This window comes from Erpetoichthys calabaricus, chromosome 8 (genome assembly GCF_900747795.2).
Source record: "Erpetoichthys calabaricus chromosome 8, fErpCal1.3, whole genome shotgun sequence".
NCBI classification, from domain to species: domain Eukaryota; kingdom Metazoa; phylum Chordata; class Cladistia; order Polypteriformes; family Polypteridae; genus Erpetoichthys; species Erpetoichthys calabaricus.
The window spans coordinates 150,472,265-150,493,579 of record NC_041401.2 but is presented as its reverse complement, the minus strand read 5'-3'; the positions used below and the strand labels follow the sequence as shown (position 1 = coordinate 150,493,579).

The 21,315-nt window shown below is 38.3% G+C and overlaps 1 protein-coding gene and 1 long non-coding RNA gene across 8 annotated transcripts in view; one reads left to right on the top strand and one right to left on the bottom strand.

The window, feature by feature from the left end:
- Window positions 1–1,344: 1,344 nt before the first annotated feature.
- Window positions 1,345–4,707, bottom strand: LOC114656164 (uncharacterized). Of its 2 annotated transcripts, XR_007935510.1 has the most exons (6): window positions 4,344–4,707; window positions 3,782–3,937; window positions 2,650–3,323; window positions 2,351–2,541; window positions 2,178–2,253; window positions 1,345–1,843 (listed from the first exon to the last, which is right to left on the bottom strand). It is a non-coding gene; the product is annotated as an uncharacterized LOC114656164 (long non-coding RNA). The 2 variants fall into 2 exon arrangements; XR_007935509.1 differs by lacking the exons at window positions 3,782–3,937; window positions 4,344–4,707 and having other exon boundaries at window positions 2,650–3,760.
- A 244-nt stretch (window positions 4,708–4,951) lies between these two features.
- cdk11b (cyclin-dependent kinase 11B) overlaps window positions 4,952–21,315 on the top strand; it is a 125,664-nt gene continuing 109,300 nt past the window's right edge. For 2 of the 6 annotated variants that reach the window (XM_051930516.1, XM_051930515.1), the window contains exons 1-2: window positions 5,066–5,156; window positions 16,923–17,053. In XM_051930516.1, the coding sequence (XP_051786476.1) occupies window positions 5,066–5,156; window positions 16,923–17,053 (222 nt within the window). Of the gene's footprint in view, window positions 5,045–5,065; window positions 5,157–16,922; window positions 17,054–21,315 lie in introns of those variants that run through there. The other 4 variants (XM_051930520.1, XM_051930519.1, XM_051930518.1 and 1 more) reach the window with 3 other exon arrangements.

Below are 21,315 nucleotides of genomic sequence, written 5' to 3'. Positions count from 1 at the left end.
GCCACAGACAGAATAACGTTCTCCATGGCTTCTCCAGACCCTTTCACATCTGTCACATGTGCTCAAGGTGAACCTGCTCTCATCTGTGAAACGCACAGGGTGCCCACTAGTGGTAGACCTGCCAATTCTGTTATTCTATGGCAAATGCCCATCGAGCTCCCTGGTGCTCACTAGAGGACGTCGGGCCACCTTCAGGCCACCCTCCTCAAGTCTGTTTGTGATTGTTTGGTCAGAGACATTCACACCAGTGGCCTGCCTGCTGGTGGTCATTTTATAGGCTCTGGCAGTGCTCATCCTGTTCCTCCTTGGCCAAAGGAGCAGAAACTGGTGAGTCCTGCTGATGGGTTAAGGACCTTCTACGAGGGGCCCTGTCCAGCTCTCCTGAAGTAACTGCTTGCCTGTCTCCTGGAATCTCCTCCATGCCCTTGAGACTGTGCTGGGAGACACGGCAAACCTTCTGGCAATGGCACGTGTTGATGTGCCATCCCAGAGAAGTTGGACTACCTGTGCCAGCTCTGTAGGGTCCAGGTATGGCCTCATGCCACCAGTAGCGACACTGACCGCGGCCAAATGCAAAATGAGTGACAAAACAGATGAGAAGGGAAAAATGTCAGTGGCCTCCCTCCACCTGTTAAACCATTAATTCCTGTTTTGCGGGTTGTCTCATTGTTGCCCCCCCCAATGCCCCAAAGCAGCTGAAACTGATGAACAAGCCCCACTGCTACTTAACTGACCAGATCGATAGCCCACAAGTGTCACTGACTTGATGCTGTACTCTCATTAAAAAGGGTTCCTTTCATTTTTTGAGAAGATATATCTATCTATATATATACTGTATATCTATATATATATATATCTATATATATATAATGTCAAGACCTTAGAACAACATGGTCCTAGCTGTGAGTCATGGTTTTAGAATACTGAGCTTCAAAGGTTTTGACTATTTATCAGGCGTATACAATCCTTTTCTTTTAATTTTGTTCCCATATGTAAAACCTGTATTTTAAGTTAAAAATGCAAGCGTTATTGAAAATGTGACTCCTAATAAAAGATTAGTAAGAACCATATTATTCTAGAGTAAGTTTGTAAGTGAACAGCAAAGCCTTGATCAGGACGCTCAGTTTCCAAGCTCTTTTATCTAGCAAAGTGCACACCATTTGTAACCATGTGGATACGAGTGGAGGCTCTGGTCATATCTATCCGTTCTAACAGTGTTAATATGCAAGGTGATTGGACCAGCACCACTTAAACAGAACACTCAGCATTATCACTACCAAAAACAAGATTTTATTAATAATTATTCAATATAAATTGTGCAACAATTTCAAGAAATATTTGCAATTATCAATAATGATTGGTCAATTGAATTGAAAGAAAGAATGCACAAAGATTAAATTTAACAAACAGACTGATCAAGGAATATACTGAAGTATTAAAACAACAGCATGCCCACTTCTATATATTATATATAAATAAAACAACAATGTAAAATGCATAACAACTGTACAAAGCAGTTATAACAATTAAAGAAAAAATCCAGATGACATCAATTGTCTAAAAACAGACATGCAATTTCAAATATACAGAACTTAATCAACAATCTTTAACAATAACAGAAAGTGTCCTTTATTATTTACATTAATAGTTACATTAAATATATACAACTTTATTTTGCACAGTCATTTTAACACACAGAAATAAAAAGGCAAAAGAGAAGTAAAGAAAGAGACACATTTATTTGAGTAGAGTTGAGATGTAATCCTGAGTTTAAATGCCTCAGTGGTGCTTTCCTTGTGCGTCCAACTGTTGCAAAACAAGTTTGTCAAACTCTTCCCTCTCACTAAAAAAACAAAACAAAAACAACCACACAAATGAACAAATTCTAATCATACCAACCAGAAACACTGCTGCATTTGTCATTTGAAACCACAATTCTTGACCTTGTACAGTTTAGAATAAATGCTACATATAGCATACTTCTAAATGTAATTTTACCAATACTAAAAATGTACTAATGTATAGTTTAAATGTCACTTTAAACATATATATTCACATTTATATATATTTAGTTTATATTCTTGTCTAAATTCACAACAACTATAGGGTATTCTGTTTAACAGAATAATGGCGCTGAAAAGAAAAAGAAAGGACTGTTTATTTTCCACATGACGTACCACTCACTGTATGCTGGTCCATCCATGAACAGATTTTCTGCCTCTGGCAGAGAAGCCCTCTCAACTGTTTGTATAGCTTTAATAAGAGCCCATCAAAAACACAGAAAAAGAGAGGATGTTACTCATAGACACACTTTCGGTACTCATTAGAGATTTACTGAAGGCTAATTTACCTCTGGCATCAGCACATCCAGAATGATGCAAACTCTGTCAATCCTCTCAAAAGTGCTTACAGCTCTTCATCCAAGAAGTTGTAGAAGCCATCTATCAGCTCCTCATCTTCTATATAAGTCATTACCAGGTGACCTTTAGGATTTTCATAATTTTTTAACCATTTGGACGATACCTTATGAGATACAACAGCCTGTTGGACAAGAAAATACAAGTGTTTGGCACTATAAAGTCATCATAGCTCTTTGCTGCCAGATAGATTGCAATACCAAAGTTTTACTTGTCATCTGAACTAAGTTACCAGCAAGTGATCATCTGCTCCATGGTCCTTTATTATGAACTCTAACAGTTTTTCATGTTGAGTCCTCCTGTAGGCCCTGCTGATCTCTGCAGCTGCAAAAACCTGAGCCACTTGTTCTTCAGTCAGCTGCCCTACTGCAGCCACACAGCCAGCCTGCTCTCCTACACTGTGGACACGCACAAATAAATGCATCAGACTGTCACATGTAGTATTTGTCTTATGCAAGCTGTCTGGTTTTGGTCTGAACAGTTGTGTTTTCTCGGAAAAGTGGACACATTGGAAGACAGTTGAAACTGTGAGGAGTACTCTGTGGATCACTACAAAAACTCCTGTTGGATGTGATCTCAATAGCTTTTCTGAATACATCCATTACTTCAGAGTATTATGATTGCACCAGTCCGGACACTGGCTAAAGTAATATGCAAGTCACAGAAAAGCTTTGAAGATATTTTTATTCTAACCATCAAAATAACCAATCTAACACTCCCCATGTGACAACGGGTCAAAAAGCTTATGACAATCCTTCATACCATGTTCAATTTTAAGGTTTTTACTCAAGTTGAACCAAGTATCAAACCACAGTGGTAGACTAAGTTCTACATTAATACCTTGGTGTGGCTGTATCAGTATATTCCTCAACGAGTTCACTGCTGCCATGATCTTCTTGGTCCTGACTTTTAGATATTAAAATATTGATGTTATTCATTTAACAGAAAAAAAAGAGTGCCAGTAAAAGTTTACCTGTGTACACCAAAACACACACTGGTGTATTTAAAGTAACACTATATGAACTTATTTAAACATTACAAAATGTAAAATTCCAAGCTTATTTAAACTGTTTTCCCCTGGTTGGATGTGAGGTGTCACCTTTGATTGTCCAAGCATCCCAAAAAGTAACGTCTCCAAAAGCAGGGTACCCGCACCGGCACTCAGCAATGGTACACTCAGAACAAGTACCAATATCTGTAAATTATTCTAACAAGGCACAGGTCATTTGGCACCCACTAAACCAGACCATAGGAGATGGCCACATAAAATTATGGGATAAATTGTTAACAAAACAAAAAGGAAACACTGAATATTTACCACCCATACTCAGTCTGGGTTAATGGGAAAAGTGGGATACACGTACCTCCATAGGAAACTGCTGTTCTGCGGTGATCTCGCAAGTGTTCATTTGCTCGTATATACGAGCGTGAAGAATACAGTCGCGGATGACAGAAAGGGCACAAAAACACATCTGAAGATTAAATCTGTGATCTGTGGTATTTTTGATTGTGATATGATCCTGTTTAAAAAAATGTAAAATAACATTACAGCGTTTTAATTGAACATCTCACAAATGTAAATATGCACTGAGTTAAATAGGGAACCAAACTACTGGCGGTGATCTACCGGTACTAGCATTCCACTGAGCACCGGAGAGGAGGTGGGTATGGGTGGATGTTCCCCGTGAAACTTGCTTTGCGGCGTTTGAAGATTTGCCAGCACCGCTGAGTGCCGGACCACTTCAAGCACTGAATATGCATCAATTACTACAGCGAAAATGATTATTAATACAAACGTGAATACAACATATATTAATATTTATACAAACGTACAATCACAACAAAGAAACAAAAAGTTATTTGAAAAACACGAAGAAAACTTAGCAATTGCAAATTTCATACGTTTTAATTTAGAAGCAAACTTACTTCCATTGTCAGAAATAACAAACAATTCGTTTCGTCGCTTCTTCTTTGGTCTAATAGAGTTTCTTCGCTGCTGCTATTTCAAAAGAAAGTCTATGAGGCGGAACCTCAAAGCGGTAGGGATCACTAACTGTGAAAAGATTGGTGGAAGTTACACTTGATAGACAACTTCAAACGTTGAGTGAGTTTTTGATTGTCATACTTTAACAACAATCTCATTCGTTGAAATTCTGAATTAGCCAATACTATCCACTTCCATTTACAGTTATCCCGCCTTCAGATCTGCCCATATTGTCTCCGGTCTGCAGCAATACCCTTCTCGCATTCCGTGATATGAAGGGCGTTCCGTGTCTAATATCATAGTTATTGTAGTCTGCAGCCACGCATGTACTACTTGAGATTGTACAAACCGCTGTACGCTCCAAATTGAGAAGGGTATTGCAGCAGACCGGAGACATTATGGGTGGCTCTATAGGCGGGATAATTGTCAATCAAATTTGACTTGATCTGCCGCCACTCTTTCTCCGTTGCCGGCACGATTTGCGCACGCATGCGTATAGCGTGCTTCATTATGCACCGTTCGCGCCGCCCAATCTGTTTCACGCATACTTAATGTATATTTTCGGAAGGAGCGTCATTTTTGGGCGCCCTCATGAACGGAAGTTGTTCTACGTAGTGTTGCCGCTGCGTGGATGCGAGATTTGGTAAGTGTCACGAGTGTACTTATGCCTCCAAAATACCACCTTTCACCATGTATAAGTAATTTACTAAAACCATTTGGCCTGGAAGGCTTAATTTTTAATCAGCTCCAGGCAAGTATATTAAAGGCCTTAATTAAGTAGTCGAATATAGCATCTGTGTTCATTGTCTACATCTTTGTAATTCGGTATCAATAGAGGAAACGAACTTCCGAAAATGCAACTTTTAGGTTGTTACTCGAGTTTAATAATGGAAATATATAGGCTTTTCTGATGGTATTTGGTGATAAGTAGATCGTGTTTATATAAGTGTTTTTCTGCCTTTATATTTTATAAAGCATCTTTCGGTATTGTGTAACCGCCGAACTTGCATGTTGTTCCAATTTTTCAGTGATTTGCTGTTCGCATGATTTATTGGATGTTTTTTTTAAACTATTGTGTTTTGTAAGAAATACGTATAAAAGGGCTGAAACATGTTTTTACCTCCTGACTCTTTGGTTTGAGAAAACCCCTGTTATGAAGATTTCAAAACTTCATAAAAATGAGTGCCCCCTTACTGCTGCTTCCAAAATAAACGCTGGACAGCTAAAATTGTTCAAGATCTGTTCCAACAGATTGTGTAAATTCTTTTAAATCATTTTTTACTCCTCTCTGCTCCTTAATCCTATCCACAGGTTGGAGGGGGGGGGGGGTCGTCTTTTCCATGACTGGAGTACAGCCGCACAAATGCGCGCCCCCCTGCCTGCTGCTTGCATAAGGAATATTGGACTTATAAAATTTTCATTTCCTCAGCATGGCCTTTGCCATAGAGGTGTGTGCCCCCTATCCTTTGCTTTCAGAATGAACACTGGCCTGCTTAAAATTGTTCAGAATGTATTTTAGAAGATTTCTGCAGTTCTACTACATCACTTGCACTTCAGTAGACTTCAAAGTGATGTAGAAAATGTTCGGCAATCTTTTAACATGGAATTTAGACAATTTTACTTATTCAGGTTCCATTTTGAAAGCAGCAGACAGGGTGCACACAAGCCCATGGCTCTTCTCCAGCCGTTGAAATAAGTGTCCCCTCCAGTGGGTGGGATGCAGTGGCATAGTGGAGAGGAAAATTATATAAAAGACTACCTACAATCTTTTGAAATCGACTGTGCATAATTTCATCTCTCCTTTGTTCATTTTTGTAAGCATCAGATAGGGGGATGCAGTTCTACGGCTCAGCTCCTGCCGTGGAACAGAGGGGTACAGTAGACATGAAAGTGATATTGAATAACTTCACCAATCTTTTAAAATACATTATGAACAATTTTATAGTTTCTGTATTCATTTTGAAAGCAGCAGACAGGGGCCTCGTATTTCTACAGCAAAGGCACAATAGATATGACTACCCGATAGGCTTATTAAAGAAACTGCACCGCTGCTGTGAAAATGAGATCCTTCCTCATTTTAAAGGAGTGAAAGAGTGGTAAGGGATTTTTTTTTATTTTTAAGAACTCAAAGTATTGAAACAGTTTTAATCACTCACGGCAGAAGAGAAATAGTAGTTCAACAACAAGCGTTTGCCGTGGATTTTTTTTTCCCCCCTTTCTATCCCCGGGAGAACTACCTGCGTAAACATTTATGACCAAGTGATCACTTATAGCGTGAAAGTGGATTACTACATTTATTTGAACAATTTCTCTTTTAAATGTCTTTGTACAGAGTTAGTGAGTGTTGAGTAATTAATTATTACTATAGATGTTTTACTAAATGTTATTTTCTATTTTTCTTTGTTTCTATCTCTCTTTGAAGAGTTTATTGGTAACAGAATATATAGTAAGCATGCCAAAATGACAGAAAATACAACTAACAAGTGGCATTTTTTATACCGTTTTAAAAAATTTTACTGTCCACCGTCAATTACAGAGCATCCCAGTAAAATGACAATAACGTGTAATACCCTGCAAACTTAGAACGCAGACATCATGACCTCACTATGCATGAGGAAACAACAGGCAGTTGGCTGCATGTGCAGGTTTACTGACAGACAGGGCAGAATTTTTCACAGAGCTTGCATTAAATCAAAAGAGAAATGGAGAGCAAAGATGCACAAACAAGAGTACATTTGTGACAACCACACCTAAGTGCACTTGTGCCAAATCTGAAGTGACATTGAATTGTGATATTTGCGTATATAGATACTTGAGTGTCACACCCATGCATGCTTAATGACCAATGTGTTGCAAAACAAGGTCATTACTGTGCCTTTGCTGTCCTTGTTGCTGCTATAACAAACTCATTGCTTTCCGTACATTCGGCCAGAAGAGCATTACTAAGGACAGGCACTGATGTTGTGCAGTAGGCCTTGTCTTGCCGTCTGCATTTCAGTTCATCACAAAGGTGTTTGAAGGGTGTGAGGTCAGGGCTCTATGCAGGCAAGTCCATCCATCCATCCATTTTCCAACCCGCTGAATCCAAACACAGGGTCACGGGGGTCTGCTGGAGCAAATCCCAGCCAACACAGGGAACCAATCCTGGACAGGGTGCCAACCCACCGCAGGACACACAAAAACACACACCAAGCACATCACCAATCCACCTAACCTGCATGTCTTTGGACTGTGGGAGGAAACCGGAGCACCCGGAGGAAACCCACGCAGACACGGGGAGAACATGCAAACTCCACGCAGGGAGGACCCGGGAAGCGAACCCAGGTCTCCTAACTGCAAGGCAGCAGCGCTTCCACTGCTCACCGTGCCGCTGCAGGCAAGTCAAATTCTTCTAATCTCAGCAAATCGTTTCTGTATGGAACTTGCTTTGTACATAGAGATGTTGTCATAGTGAAACAGAAAAAGGCCTTCAGCAAATCCTTTGGACTTTTTTTGTATGCTGCAGCATGAAGATTTACTTTCATCAGAATTACGGGCCTAGCCCAGGGGTAGGCAACGTCGGTCCTGGTGAGCCGCAGTATGTGCAGGTTTTTGTTCCAACCCAGTTCCTTAACGAGAACTCAATTATTGCTGATGAAGCTCATATTGCTTAAGTGACATTTTGATGCTTCATTTTAGTGGTCTCGCTTGTTAAGGTTCTCCAACCTTAATTGCTTATTTCAATCTTAAACTGCTGCATTCAGTGTTTTAATTGCTCCTTATTAGCAATAAGATGTAAAAGACAAAGCAGCCAGCAGTTCTCCAGCTAGCTTTTTTCCAATTACATCTGTGTGTGTTCATCATGCACTGTTTGATTTAATAAAACACTTAATAGAAAAATGTGACAGACTGAAAATGATCTGTTTTAGGCTTCATATCATTTGGATGATATCCTTGGAAAGGAAAAAAATCTACGATATAAGAGCCTTACATTGCACAGACTAACAAGCCATAAAATTAAATAAGGTCTGAGATTGGCAATGATTGGTTTCTAATTAAGCAATTGGGTTGGAATGAAAACCTGTAGCCACTGTGGCTCACCAGGACCGACGTTGCCTAGCCCAAACCTTGAAAAATAGCCCCAGACCATTATTTGCTCCACCACACACTTAACAGTTGGCACTCTGCTTTCAGAGAACATTCACCTGGCATTTGCCAAAACCCAAATCCAGACTGCCTGATGATGAAGCATTTTCACTCCATGTGATGCTTTTCATAATGCATATTTAACTTAGGTTTCCATGGCTGAGCAGACACACACTAGTCTATTTCATGAAGCTCTCAGTGAACAGTTCATGTGCTAAAACTGACTGTGGGGCAGTTTGGAACTTGGTGGTGAGTATTATAATGGAGGACAGATGATTAATTTTACATACTATACTTGTTGGTCCCAGCAATTAGAAGCGGTGTCCATGTAATTGTTGTCATATCTTGAAATGCACCTCAAATATCTTGATCCTTTTGAGGGTGGGTTTCAGATATCTGAAAAGCTTAACTGATTTAAGTGATGTTTACATTAAGTTGCTGAAAGATCATATGTCAAAAAGCATGTGAATGTATAAATATTGAATGAATGTGAATGAATGATTTTTTGAATGATGTGAATGTATACATAATAAGGCATGCTTTTCTTTGTATTTGAAAACAAGAATTAAAGCTTTTCTAGTTGAGTGCAAAAATGAATTTGATTGATGATTGAATGAAAAGGCCTTAGAATACTTAAATGTTGCAAGCCCAGGTCCCTGAAAAGTGGACACATAATTTGTGCTGTTGATGCCCTCTCCTTCTTTGTCACCCTCCCTATCCACATCCATGTGCTTTAGGTTTTTTAAACTGCTTGTGCTTTCATTATCATTTATTTTTATAAACTGCTGTAGTTGTTGCCTTTTATTTGTTATGTATAGGGTACCATTTGTAGGGAATTATTTGTCTGAGTAAAAAAAAAAACTTTTTTCTTAATGCAAAAATGTTTTCTTATACTTCTGCATATTCAATAAACTCCAGTTGGTAGTGAAGCGATGCATGTTTAAATGGTAAAAGTTGCACTGTTTAAATAAAAAAATTGCACAGTTTACAAATAAAAACATTTTAACTATTTGTCTCTCTATTATAAAAAGAAATCCTGTCCCCTGTCCTGATAGTCTACGATACGTGATCATCTCGAAAGATAATTTAAAGACCCGCGAGACGAAAGAGACCTGCCACGGTGCGTCTCACGGGAACATAGAACGAGAGTCTTGCAAGACGCACCCTACTTACAAGCAATATCAAAAAAAACAAATCAGTAGTGTAAAGGCAGTCATGCAGCACACACAGCTCCAGGGCTCTCAGTGCATATAAAGTGTATAAGGTCAGTACGGTAGAAATGAAATGAATAGGGTAGAACTAAAACGTCGACGATTAAACGAAGAAGAAAGAAAAGCGTGGAGAACAGAGACCCAAAAGCGATGGAGAGAAAAAAATGCTAAAAAGAAAAACAATAATCTAGGTTCAAATTTATAAAATAAGGAACGTGATGATCAGCCCGGAACAAGTGAAATGGAAAAAAAAGCACGTCCAATCGGGCGCGGAGAAAAGAGACTCAAATGTGTTGAACAGAAAAAAGAGCAAAAAAGATTAATCGAGGTGCAAATTCAGAAAATAAGGAAAGTAATTATCAGCCCGGAACAAGTGGAATTGAAAAAAGCACGTCCAATCCGGCTCAGAATTAAAAGACAATGAGTAAAAGAAAATGGAACTTCATAAAGACGTTTACAAACGTTGACGCTAAACACATGCAGAGCAGGTTAGAGACTATGAAACCAGGGAAATTAGAAAGGCTCAAAAAAAAAAAAGGCGCTATACACATGTGGAGAAAACTGCGACAGCAGCTACCCCAGCCGAACGCAAGCAGTGTTATACATCCTGCAAGAAAGAATTCAACCATGCCCGTGGCCAGAAATAAAGACAGGTATTGCTTTTACAACGTCACGCAAGACCAGGCAGTGAGCCATCATTTAAAACAAGTCAACAGACGTCTATGCTAGCAGTTGTTGGATTGCTTTTGGCAGGCAAGCATCATGTGCTCGGAGCTCTTAAAACAACGACATGCGACAGGCAGAAGAGGCAGCTAGCAAGCAGCAATAAGACAGCAAATGATTCAAAGGCATATCCTTAGCGTACGTTCAGCCGAAACACCCTTCACAACATGAGCAGTATTATACGTCCGGGAAGAAAGAGATGTAAACACGCACGGGGCAGGAAATAAAGAAACAAGTATTGTTTTTACAAAAGTTTTTAAAGTAAAAGTGAAAATAATGCATATGTAACAATTCACAAGAAAATAACAATCTCTTTAAATTGTAGGTTGCCTACCTAAGGTAAAGTCATCCCCGATGAATGGGGATGTGGGAATGAGGGGTTCTTTAATCGGATTAGCGCTATTTCAGATGTGGAATGGCAAAATGGGGGAGGCAGCTTGATGAATGAGGTCTCCAGAATTTAAAACAAATCCAAATCATATTATGTGATATCATCTAATGTGAAATTCTACTCTGTACTTCTAGAATTTTTATTTTTATACTGTATTGAGGAATTATTCTGTTCTATGTATTGTACTGTATGGCTCAGAATTAAAAGACAATGAATAAAATGACAAAGTAGAACTTCATAATGATGCTTACAAACGTTGGCGCTAAACACACGCAGAGCAGGTTAGAGATTATGAATCCAGTGAAATTAGAAAGGCTCAAAAATAAAAAAAACGGCGCTATATACATGTGGAGAAAGTTAAAGGATATGAAAGTAGGAAAATTAGAAAATATAAAAAAAGTAAAGATCGCAGTAGTGCAAACAAACAAACTGTCTCGTTTAACTATGCACCAGTCTAACTTTGGTTTTGCACAATAATTACTACACTATTGCACCTTAACACTTAATTCTACTTTATTCACATAATTTTACTTATTTATTTTTGTTAATTTAACTGATATTCTTCTAACTTTGCACAGTTTTTGATAAGTGGATCAGGATGCATTTCACTGCGTGTTGTCCTGTATAACTACGCATGTGACAAATAAAGAATCTTGAGAATTTCAAAAATGGAGTTTACCGCACATGCATTTATTGGTTACTTTGTTCATGTATATATATTTATCTGTCTGCTTATTTAAAAAGCTACATTTACCCCAGGAATCAAAACCGTTCAGTCTAGCCCTTGTACAAAAACCTAGACAAAAGCTGGGGTATGACCTTGGTAACCCCATGTACTTTTGGAACTGTGAGAGGAAAATAGCACAACTTTACAGACAGGAGTCCAATGCAGAACTCTACTTACATTTTTACTTTGTAAAAAAAAAATTATTAACTGCTGATGATGTAGATCGTTTTGTCTGTGCTGAAATTCCAAACAGAGAAACCTATCCTGACCTCATTAAAAAGATTCAGCATATTGGGACTCACAAGATTACAAATATTGTTTTTACAGAAGTTCTGAAATAAAAGTGAAACTAATGAAATAGCAGCAATTCAAAGAAAAAAAATCTTAAAAGTGTGTATCCGGAAAACCAAACATGGGGGTTGGCGAGCGAAGCGAGTTTTTATGAAGAAAATCCTTGCAACTGAAGCACATACAGTACAAGCTGAATTCCACATGCTGTATTGTATTTGGAAGGATTAAGTGATGCCATGTGTAATTTTTTTTGATGCCTGTTTTCACTCATTTAAACACAGAATCAATTTCATTTCCCACCTTCAGCAGCATAATTATACCCTGCACTCCAAATATTAAGTTGGTTCCCACAGGACTCCCTTCAGAGTATGTGCCTTTAGTTGTCAATCTAATACTTTGCTAATTCAGTAATAGTTTTGCCAGAAATATTATAATGCGATTAAATATCTTAGCTTATTTAGTTTTTTTCACAGCAATGTATTAGTGAGCCCTTAGATCTTTTATGTGTTATTTATTAGATTATTGTACAGTAAAACATTTCAAACAGTATTACAGTAGCTGGCTTCCTTTCTTAAGTGCCTAAATGGAGATTAATTACGTTATTTCTGTTTTCCTTTAAGTTATGTTATTGGAGTTTAAACGGCAATAACAAGCAATAGAAAAAATAATTTGCAGATTTCTCACAAAATAAAAGTCGTAAGAAGACCATGATGAAAGTTGCAGTTTTTCAGATCCCTTTCAACATTGGTAGTTAGAGCTCTGACTTGTCAATTCAATTTGATTCTCGATTTGTAGCTGATAATATTCAATTTTAATTGAAAGTGGCAACACCTGTGCCTTTTTCAAAAAAAAAAAAAATATTTTCCCAATACAGTAATCCCTCGCTATATCGCGCTTCGGCTTTTGTGGCTTCACTCTTATCGCGGATTTTATATGCAGCATATTTAAATAAGAACGCGGGTTTCTGCGGACAGTGGGTCTTTTTACTTCTGGTACATGCTTCCTCAGTTGGTTTGCTCAGTTGATTTCATACAAGGGACGCTATTGCCGGATGGCTGAGAAGCTACCCAATCAGAGCACACAGTTAAGTTCCTGTCTGCTGATTGGCTCAACGACGGTGCGCCGAATTCGATTCTGCTGCGTTAACCAGGAAGTCTCGTCTCGCTCATTCAGCATCAACGTGTTTCGCTGTGTAAAGAGTTAACTTTTGTGCTCTTTTGTGTTTATCTTTGTGCATAGTCAAGCCCTTTGTTATGGCTCCAAAACGATCTGCTCCTGCTACTGCTTCAGGGGCCGTGCCCAAGCGCCAACGGAAGATGCTAACGATTGGCGAAAAGGTAAAAGGTTTGGATATGTTTTATTTAAAAAGGAGAAAAAGAATATAAGATCTATGGCCGCAGTGTCCTTTAACCAGGGTGCAAAACGAGTTGTAAGTGGACATAATAAGGCGGTAAGGTTTATAAGAGTAAATAAATATAAGGTCGCTACTTCATGGATTTTCACCTATCGCCGGGGGCTCTGGGATGTAACCCCCGCGATTGGTGATGGATGACTGTACATTAATAAATCTGCGGCCATAAACTAATCCTCAATAGATTGCAATAATCTAGGGGTTTCAAAATAGGAGAGCCGCAGCAGCACTGCTGAGTTTCACATTCTTCAAAAATGAAGTCATATTTTAAAGAATGTTTTAATTTATCTCATGTAGTTTTTTAATTAAGTGTAATTAAAAAGTATGACTAAAACAATTCTAAGTGAAACTTTTGAGAATAAGGAAACCAAAGTAGGTAAAATTTCTTTGTTTTAAAAATGTTTTCTTAGTTTACAGTGTAACATTTTGATATAAGTATAATTTCACTAAATGGTTTACTGCAGGGATTTCCAAACCTTTTTAACCCTTTGCAGTCGTATTTAATTTTCAACGTCACGCTACATTAGTCGTAATTAATTATTGAAAAAACGCCAATAATTACAGCAGTTATTTTTTTCAAGCACGTAGGAATAACACAGGCCACTTTTCTCGACCAGGCGACTGTGCAAATCGGTCAGAAACTTGCAGGGCCACCAGCGGTGGCCTGACGACCTATAGCGCACTTTTTACTAAGGACTGGCCTAACGACCGCAAAGGGTGAAGCTGAGGTACACCAAAGCATTGAACCATCTGCTCAGGGCCCCACACTAATATAAACCCAATGCTACAAAGTAAAGGACAATCTTGCATCTTGGTTACTGCTAACACTAGTAACACAGTATGATTTGGAATTACAATAGACCTATCAAAATCAAAGTAACTGCTTAACTACAGTAGAGTACTAGCACATATGCAGTATAATGATTGCGTTCTCATCCTTTTTTCTTGGCACTCCCCCTCCAGGAATTGAATGTTTAGAAATAGCACAATTTGTTTAGTCTTAAATTCTTAACTACTGACCCCTGATTAGGCACAAACAACTAAAGGTGACGTTTCTTAAATCTCCCATTCCTAATATTATATTTTAAGATTTTAACAAGTGATTACTGATAATAATGGTGGTAAGGCTGTCATCCTGGTATTGCAAGCAATCTTTGCTTCCATGTGGGAGATGGACGTCATCCCAACTGACTGGAAAATGGGACTTATTATCCCTATCTGGAAAGGGAAGGGAGATCACCTGAATTGCAGCAACTACAGGAGGATAACACTACACTCAGTGCTGGTAATGTCCTTGATAGTGTCATCCTCAAAGGTCCATGATTACTTGCTCACCCTTTAGTGACTGGAACAGTCTGGCCTTACGCCATCATCCGCATCCTGGTACTGAGGGTTCTGATTGAGCACAAACACGATTATTGGTAGAGTTTCTTTGCAGGCTTTGTTGATTTTCGTAAAGTGTTTGACTCAGATGATTGAGCTGCCCTGTGGGACATCCTGAGACTTTGCGGGAACTCCCTGAAGTTAATGGATATCATGGCTAGCCTGTACACTAGTACTGTGAGTGCAGTGCAGAGTGGAGGCAGAACATTTGCATTTTTCCCAGTTGATTCTGGGGTTAGTCAGGGGTGTGTTCTTGCTCCTACTCTGTTCAGTGCTTGAATGGACTTGGGTGATGGGCAGGGTCATGGGGTCTAGCGGCTCTGTGGCATCTGTTGAAGAAAGATTCACTGATCTTGACTTTGCCAGCGATGCTGTGATGTTTGCTGAGTCAATTGAGGCTCTGATTGGGGCTCGAGAGAGAGAGTGAGCGAGGCGTCCAAGTGTCTGGACTCGCAAGTGTCTTGGGTAAAAACCAAGATCCAGGCATAGAAGTATGTCTGCCTGTGGGGAGAATGTCAACCTCGTCAAGAGGTTTACTTACCTCAGCAGTGACATTCATGTCTCTGGTGACTCTTCCCATGAAGTCAGTAGATAGATTGGGAGAGCATGGGGGGGGGAGGGGGGTGCTCATGATACCTCTGCAAAAGGACAAAGGTCGAAGTCTTTAGAGTATCTTCCTGTTTTTTTTAATATGGTTGCGAGACATGGGTGCTATCTAGTAACCCAAGATGAAATCCTTTGGTACAGTGTCTGTTTGGAGAATCCTTGGGTACCACTGGTTTGACTGTGTTGATCGCACAGTTGCTCACCGAGTCCTGAATGAGGCACATTACCTGGATTGTGAGGTAGCATCAGTTATGGTACTATGGCTGTGATCCTCATTGTTGAGGATCTGAGCGGCTGGACCCGGCCAAGGGGTTGCCCACGTAACACCTGGCAGCATCGAATAGATTGTAATTTCCGGAGGGAGTGACTGGAATGTGTGTCTACCTCAGGGGTTGCCTACCAGGATCCTGAGCTGTTGCGTTGTGTGGTGGGTGACCAGTAAAGTATATAAAAAAAAATCAGTGTCTAAATTTGTTTGCCTCTTAGTTCTTTCAATGTCTGTGTGTGCCCAATGCTACCGATGCATGCACAATGCTATTTCATAAGGGGGATATTCCTTTTTGTCATGGTAAGTCTAACATTTTGATAGTAGGATAAACTGAACAAGTAGGTTGAAGTATCTGAACACATTCTCTTTAAGTCACTTTGTGCACTTAGTGATGGACTCTGTTTTCAGGCATCACCTTTGTTTAAACTAGTTTTCATGTACATTAGAATAGATACACTTTTTGTCCCCAAGTGTCTTAAACAAGTGTTTGAGTCATAAGCACAGGTTTACAGACACATAGTGAGAAAACTAAAAAAAAAAAACAACAAAAAGTACATTCACTACCAAGGTTTGTGTGTTTCTTTTGTTGACATTATTTTTACTGTTATGAAGAAATGTGTGCATTTAAAAATTTTATTTTACTGTGTACACATGAAAGTGCAGACATAGCTATTTGAACCTAATATTCCAAGAGCAGATGGTGTTCTCCACTACGGGAAAGCAATATAGACAGATTCTCTTCTTTAGCAAACGCAGAAACTATTGTGAGTGAAGGGATTTTCAATGCATCTTCAAGGGCTGTAGGTAAAATAAAAAACAGACTGATCTGTGATAGAGCGGTTAGTTAGGCTAGAAATTTATTTACGGACAGGCTGCATTTTTTTGTGTTTCCATTTTGTTTAGTTTTTTATGCTTTGTTGGCGAATTATTCTAAGTTGTTAGAAGCATTCATTTTAATAAATTAAAAAAAAAACTTGTTTAATCCTAAAAATAGAAAATCCATGTGTTTCACTAAATAAAATAATTTCACTTTATTAAAAATGTAGTGTAATTCTTTCTAATAAAAGTACTCATTAAATTCCGGTTATTGGCCTGTGGTGCCGTTTAACCACTCTGTATCCCTGTCAGCTCTTAAAATATGATATTGGGGCATCCCTTTTTCATTGTGTACATGAGAATCATCTTTCATTAATTTTTTTGTACTGCAACAAATAGTACTGTTGTGAAATAGGTTTTTTTTTTTTTTTATCCTATTGTCCAGCTACACAGTAAACATTTAAATTTACTTTTAAATTTGTTTCAATTTAAAAAATTCTCCATAGGGAAAGTTCTGGAACACCAAAAATGGTAAATTAAATTTTTTATAATACAATGCTTGCTTTCAGATTCTGCGGAACTGTTGCTGATGGGGGACGAAAAGGACAACTGGAAAGTGAAAACGCTGGACGAGATACTTCAAGAAAAGAAACGCAGAAAAGAGCAAGAACAAAAGAGTGATACAAAACGTCCCAAAAACGTAAGCCACCGTAAAACTGCAGCACCATTCAATGGCAATCGGGTACACAAGTCATATTTTTGATTTTATCAATTTTGTTTTATTGGAAACGTTTTCATCTGATGTGAACTTGACAAATGTTTGTTTGGTTTCATAATAGCTTTTCCAAAGCGGTTTCAGATCTCAGTTCGTCATCATTTGAGTAACATATATTTTGGTCAAAATATCATTAATGGAAGTATGTGTAGCGGGGGAAAATGAAATATTAGTATAATTCTTTTTAACCACTGTTAACAATTAATAGCAAAGTATTATTAAAAGAGAGATTTTGAGACCATGGTTTATACTACCTGACTTCCCCTTTAAGGTCTAAAAGAATGCTGCACCCAACAATTGTGTATATATATTGATGTAGTTTGTAGTGATGTCCGAGAAGAATTTTTAATTTCATGTTTTCATGCAGAATTGAGGAAAAAAATGTTTTATATAATAGAAACCGTTAGTGACTAATGCTGTACAATGGCAAACAATGTTAGAAATGTCCATGGGGGGGGGAAAAGAAAAAAGCTTTATTTATTCACATATGGCTGCAAAATCCCATTATCAACAGCAGTTCCTTCTGTTTCCTAATACCTCTAGGCTTATCCTTTAATTGATCATGTTTGTATGCTAAATTGTTTTAAGAGAAACCTTTCTAATTGCATTAGCACTGCTGAAACCAGGTATTCTGTTCACTTGTGTTGCAAGGTGCTGGCATTCTTAAAGTTCAGTTCTGGCTTCAAAAATGGTAAAATGAAACCGTTCTCTCAAAAAAACTTTCAGTCTATTTGTTTTTAAGCTAAGTAAGTTTACCATTAGGACTCTGAAGGCAGCCATATATAAATCGGACATTTCAAGCAGTGATGGCCATTATACACATTAGTAATTCCTTGGCTATATTTTAAAACATGTTTAATGATATCTTGATAACTGAAAGTATCAGTTTATATCAAAAACATTAACATTTCTGTGTGATCTCAAACATTTCACCGGTACTGTATATTGACCTGTGGTGGGTTGGCACCCTGCCCTGGTTTGGTTCCTGCCTTGTGCCCTGTGTTGGCTGGGATTGGCTCCAGCAGACTCCCGTGACCCTGTGTTCAGATTCAGCGGGTTGGTAAATGGATGGATGGATGGATGTATATTGGCTTACATTACAAATAGAGAAGTTAGTTGCTGGTGTCATAAATTCATGAATCGGAGTCAAATATTTTGTGTACTGACTCCACAGCCCTGCCTTTAACCCCATGTTTTCACAGAAATAAAAGTTCCATTGACACATTCTACTTTGGCCAATATAAAATGTAGCACTGCGCAAGAGTTCTGAGTAGAGATGGGCAGTATGACCAAAATTCTATATCACGGTATTTTTCTAAATTCTGCCGGTTTCACGGTATTAGACGGTATTTTTTTCCCCATGCATGAGTGAATATTAACCACATTTTCCACTGCTATTACTGCAGTAGACTGGCTAAGAATAACCTATTAGACTGTTATAAGAATTGTACATCGTACAAAAAGTCATTTTAATGTGCACACAAGTATTAATCCAGGTTTGCATGGCCCCATAAAGTGATAGTTTTCAAGGGGGTGGCACTAAAGAGAAGGAATCGCATTGCATGACAGATGCAGTCAAAATATAGAACCTTTAATTGAACAAATTTTGCAAAAGCTTAAACTATGATTTTGACAACATATTTTCAACCATCCAAAGAGGCATTTAGACTTAGTAAAATATCCAGAGGTGTTTGTCAAAAGTTGAATTGCACTGAACACGTCTTAGAAAAGGAATAAATGGTAAATATTTTTTGTAAACCAACTACACTTTCTGTTAATGTTAACAATCTCTGTCCACTGACACATTAAAGTGACTTTTTAAGCAACTTTACCATCATTAAACTGCATAATATTTAAACTAATAAATAATAACAATAAAATACATAATAGTATTACTGATAGTTGCACCATTACTTCAAGGCTTCAAGCCCAGGTGCATTACACAGTATTCACCAAATTAAAATAAAATAAAACAAGTGCAACTTGATGATGACATCTTACCAACTGTACCATCATTTAGGCAAACTGCATTAATATGGACCTTGCTTCAAGCTAAGCTATATACATAAATAACAAAAACTGCAACTTGCATTTATAATGCTGTTTGTGGTATAGCCCTATGGAAGCGCATTAGGGCCACTGTGAAGAAAAACAAATATGGACACGGAAGAAAAAAACAAATTATATGTCGAGAATAAATTCTACATGTTGACTATGTCAAGATTAAAGTCGACATTTCCACTTTATTCTCATAGTTTATTTTATAATTAAAGTAGAATGTTGTAAACTAAACTTCATCCTAAAATCAATGTTTAATTTACTAGATTTTCTCAAACCCCGTCACAAGTTAATGCAGCACATCAAATACTTTGTGTTAAGTGTTCCCTGACCCAGTCGTTAATCACTACGCTTCTTAAACTGACTTCCTCCACACTAAGAGCAGACGCCTGCAGCAATCACCGCACAGAATCCATTCACTTCATGATATTCCTGCTCTCTACCAAAACCCCAGTTCCTATCTTTCCTTTTTCTTTCTCCACATTACCAATCACCACACGATAAACGTCTTTGTGAAATTAAAACTAGTTATTAACTTAGCCAACGGAGTGTTCAGAACTTTAAAAATATCTTCGTTATACATGTTTAATTATGCCATCCATCTCTGAACGAGTCACCAGCACATCGCAGGATGAATACAAGCAAAACATACACTAGCAAGTACAAAAACAAGTACAACTTGGCTTGCAGTATTATCCAATAGTATAGAAACAGTATTTACACATCTGACCTTTTAAAACTAAAGTATCACCAGGCGACGGACGTGACTCCTTTTTTTCGGCAAAAGTTCTTTTGTTCATCATGTTCAACTTTACTTTTAGTTCAGTTTCGGAATACTCTCTGTCCATTTTCACCGCGCGGCATACCTATGCTACCGCCGACTATTTGGTAGTGTAGCAGTGAAAAAGAGCCCATGTGCAACAAATCTGTGTGTAGCGGTGTAGCAGTGAAAAAGGTCCCCACTTGAACAGTTTCCCGCTGTGCTACGTTCCGAACGTCTTTTAAGCAATTTAAACTGGTGTTGCAGTATAAGAAAAATCCATATCATAAAAAACGGTTTTCGGTATGAACCGGTATACCGCCCAGCACTAGTTCTGAGCAAAGACTCTGGAGACTGCATGACTTTATTCCTCCCTTCTGAAACACACAATAGAGGTGCCTAGGCAGTAGCAAATTAGTTACAAACATCTACCCAATAAAAGCCGTATGCCTCAACCTCGACATGTAGTGGCCAATTTAAACAACAGTTTACAAATATATACAGTTGACCCACCATATCTGTGGGATCCATAACCAAGGATTCAAACAACCATAGATCAAAAATATTCAGGTAATCCAGACATTTCTAAAAAGGAAAATTTGAATTTGCTACATGTTAAGCATTGCACTGCATCCAGGCAAATTAAGTGATCTGTATACTTACCCTGCTGTAGCCTCCCACCATCTGAGTGGAATAAAATGGCTTACAGCTCTTATGTGGCAGCCAATTGCTGAATCGCCACACTGCTCTTCAGTTGGCTATCTCTGCTCACATGAAGAAACCTTGCACTACTGTGTGGACCAATATACCCCATTCTCTGGCAATCGCTTCCTTTATAAAAGAAAACTGTTTCTTGCTTACATATACTACCTTGGCTGACAAGGATGCAGGCACAGCAGTAAGTGCTGCCCCATGTTTCTTCAAACAAAAGCCATTCAATTGTCAATTCCAACTTTAAGGCGTTGCATTGGCTCCTAAAAAGCAGTTAAGTGGTCCAAGCAATCTGACATAGGCTAAGAGGGAGCATAACTTGCGATCTCTCGAAGAGAAAATAAAATCTTAGATCTTTTGAAAAGTGGCATGCCTCTTGCTGAAGTCCTTATTCCCCTAAACAATATAGTACAGTATAACAACTATTTACATGACTGGATAATGGATGGATGGAATGATAGGTATTTTAAGTAATCTAGAGGTGATTATACATGAGTATACAGGAGGATGTGCACATGTTATATGAAAATGTTTTATATAAGGGACTTGAGCATCTGCAGATAGAGAAGACTGACTGTATAGTCTTTATAAGGTTATTATTGTCATCTGTACAGAGCTCAGTGAAACTCTTATTTGCATGTGCTAATTAGCATTCAAC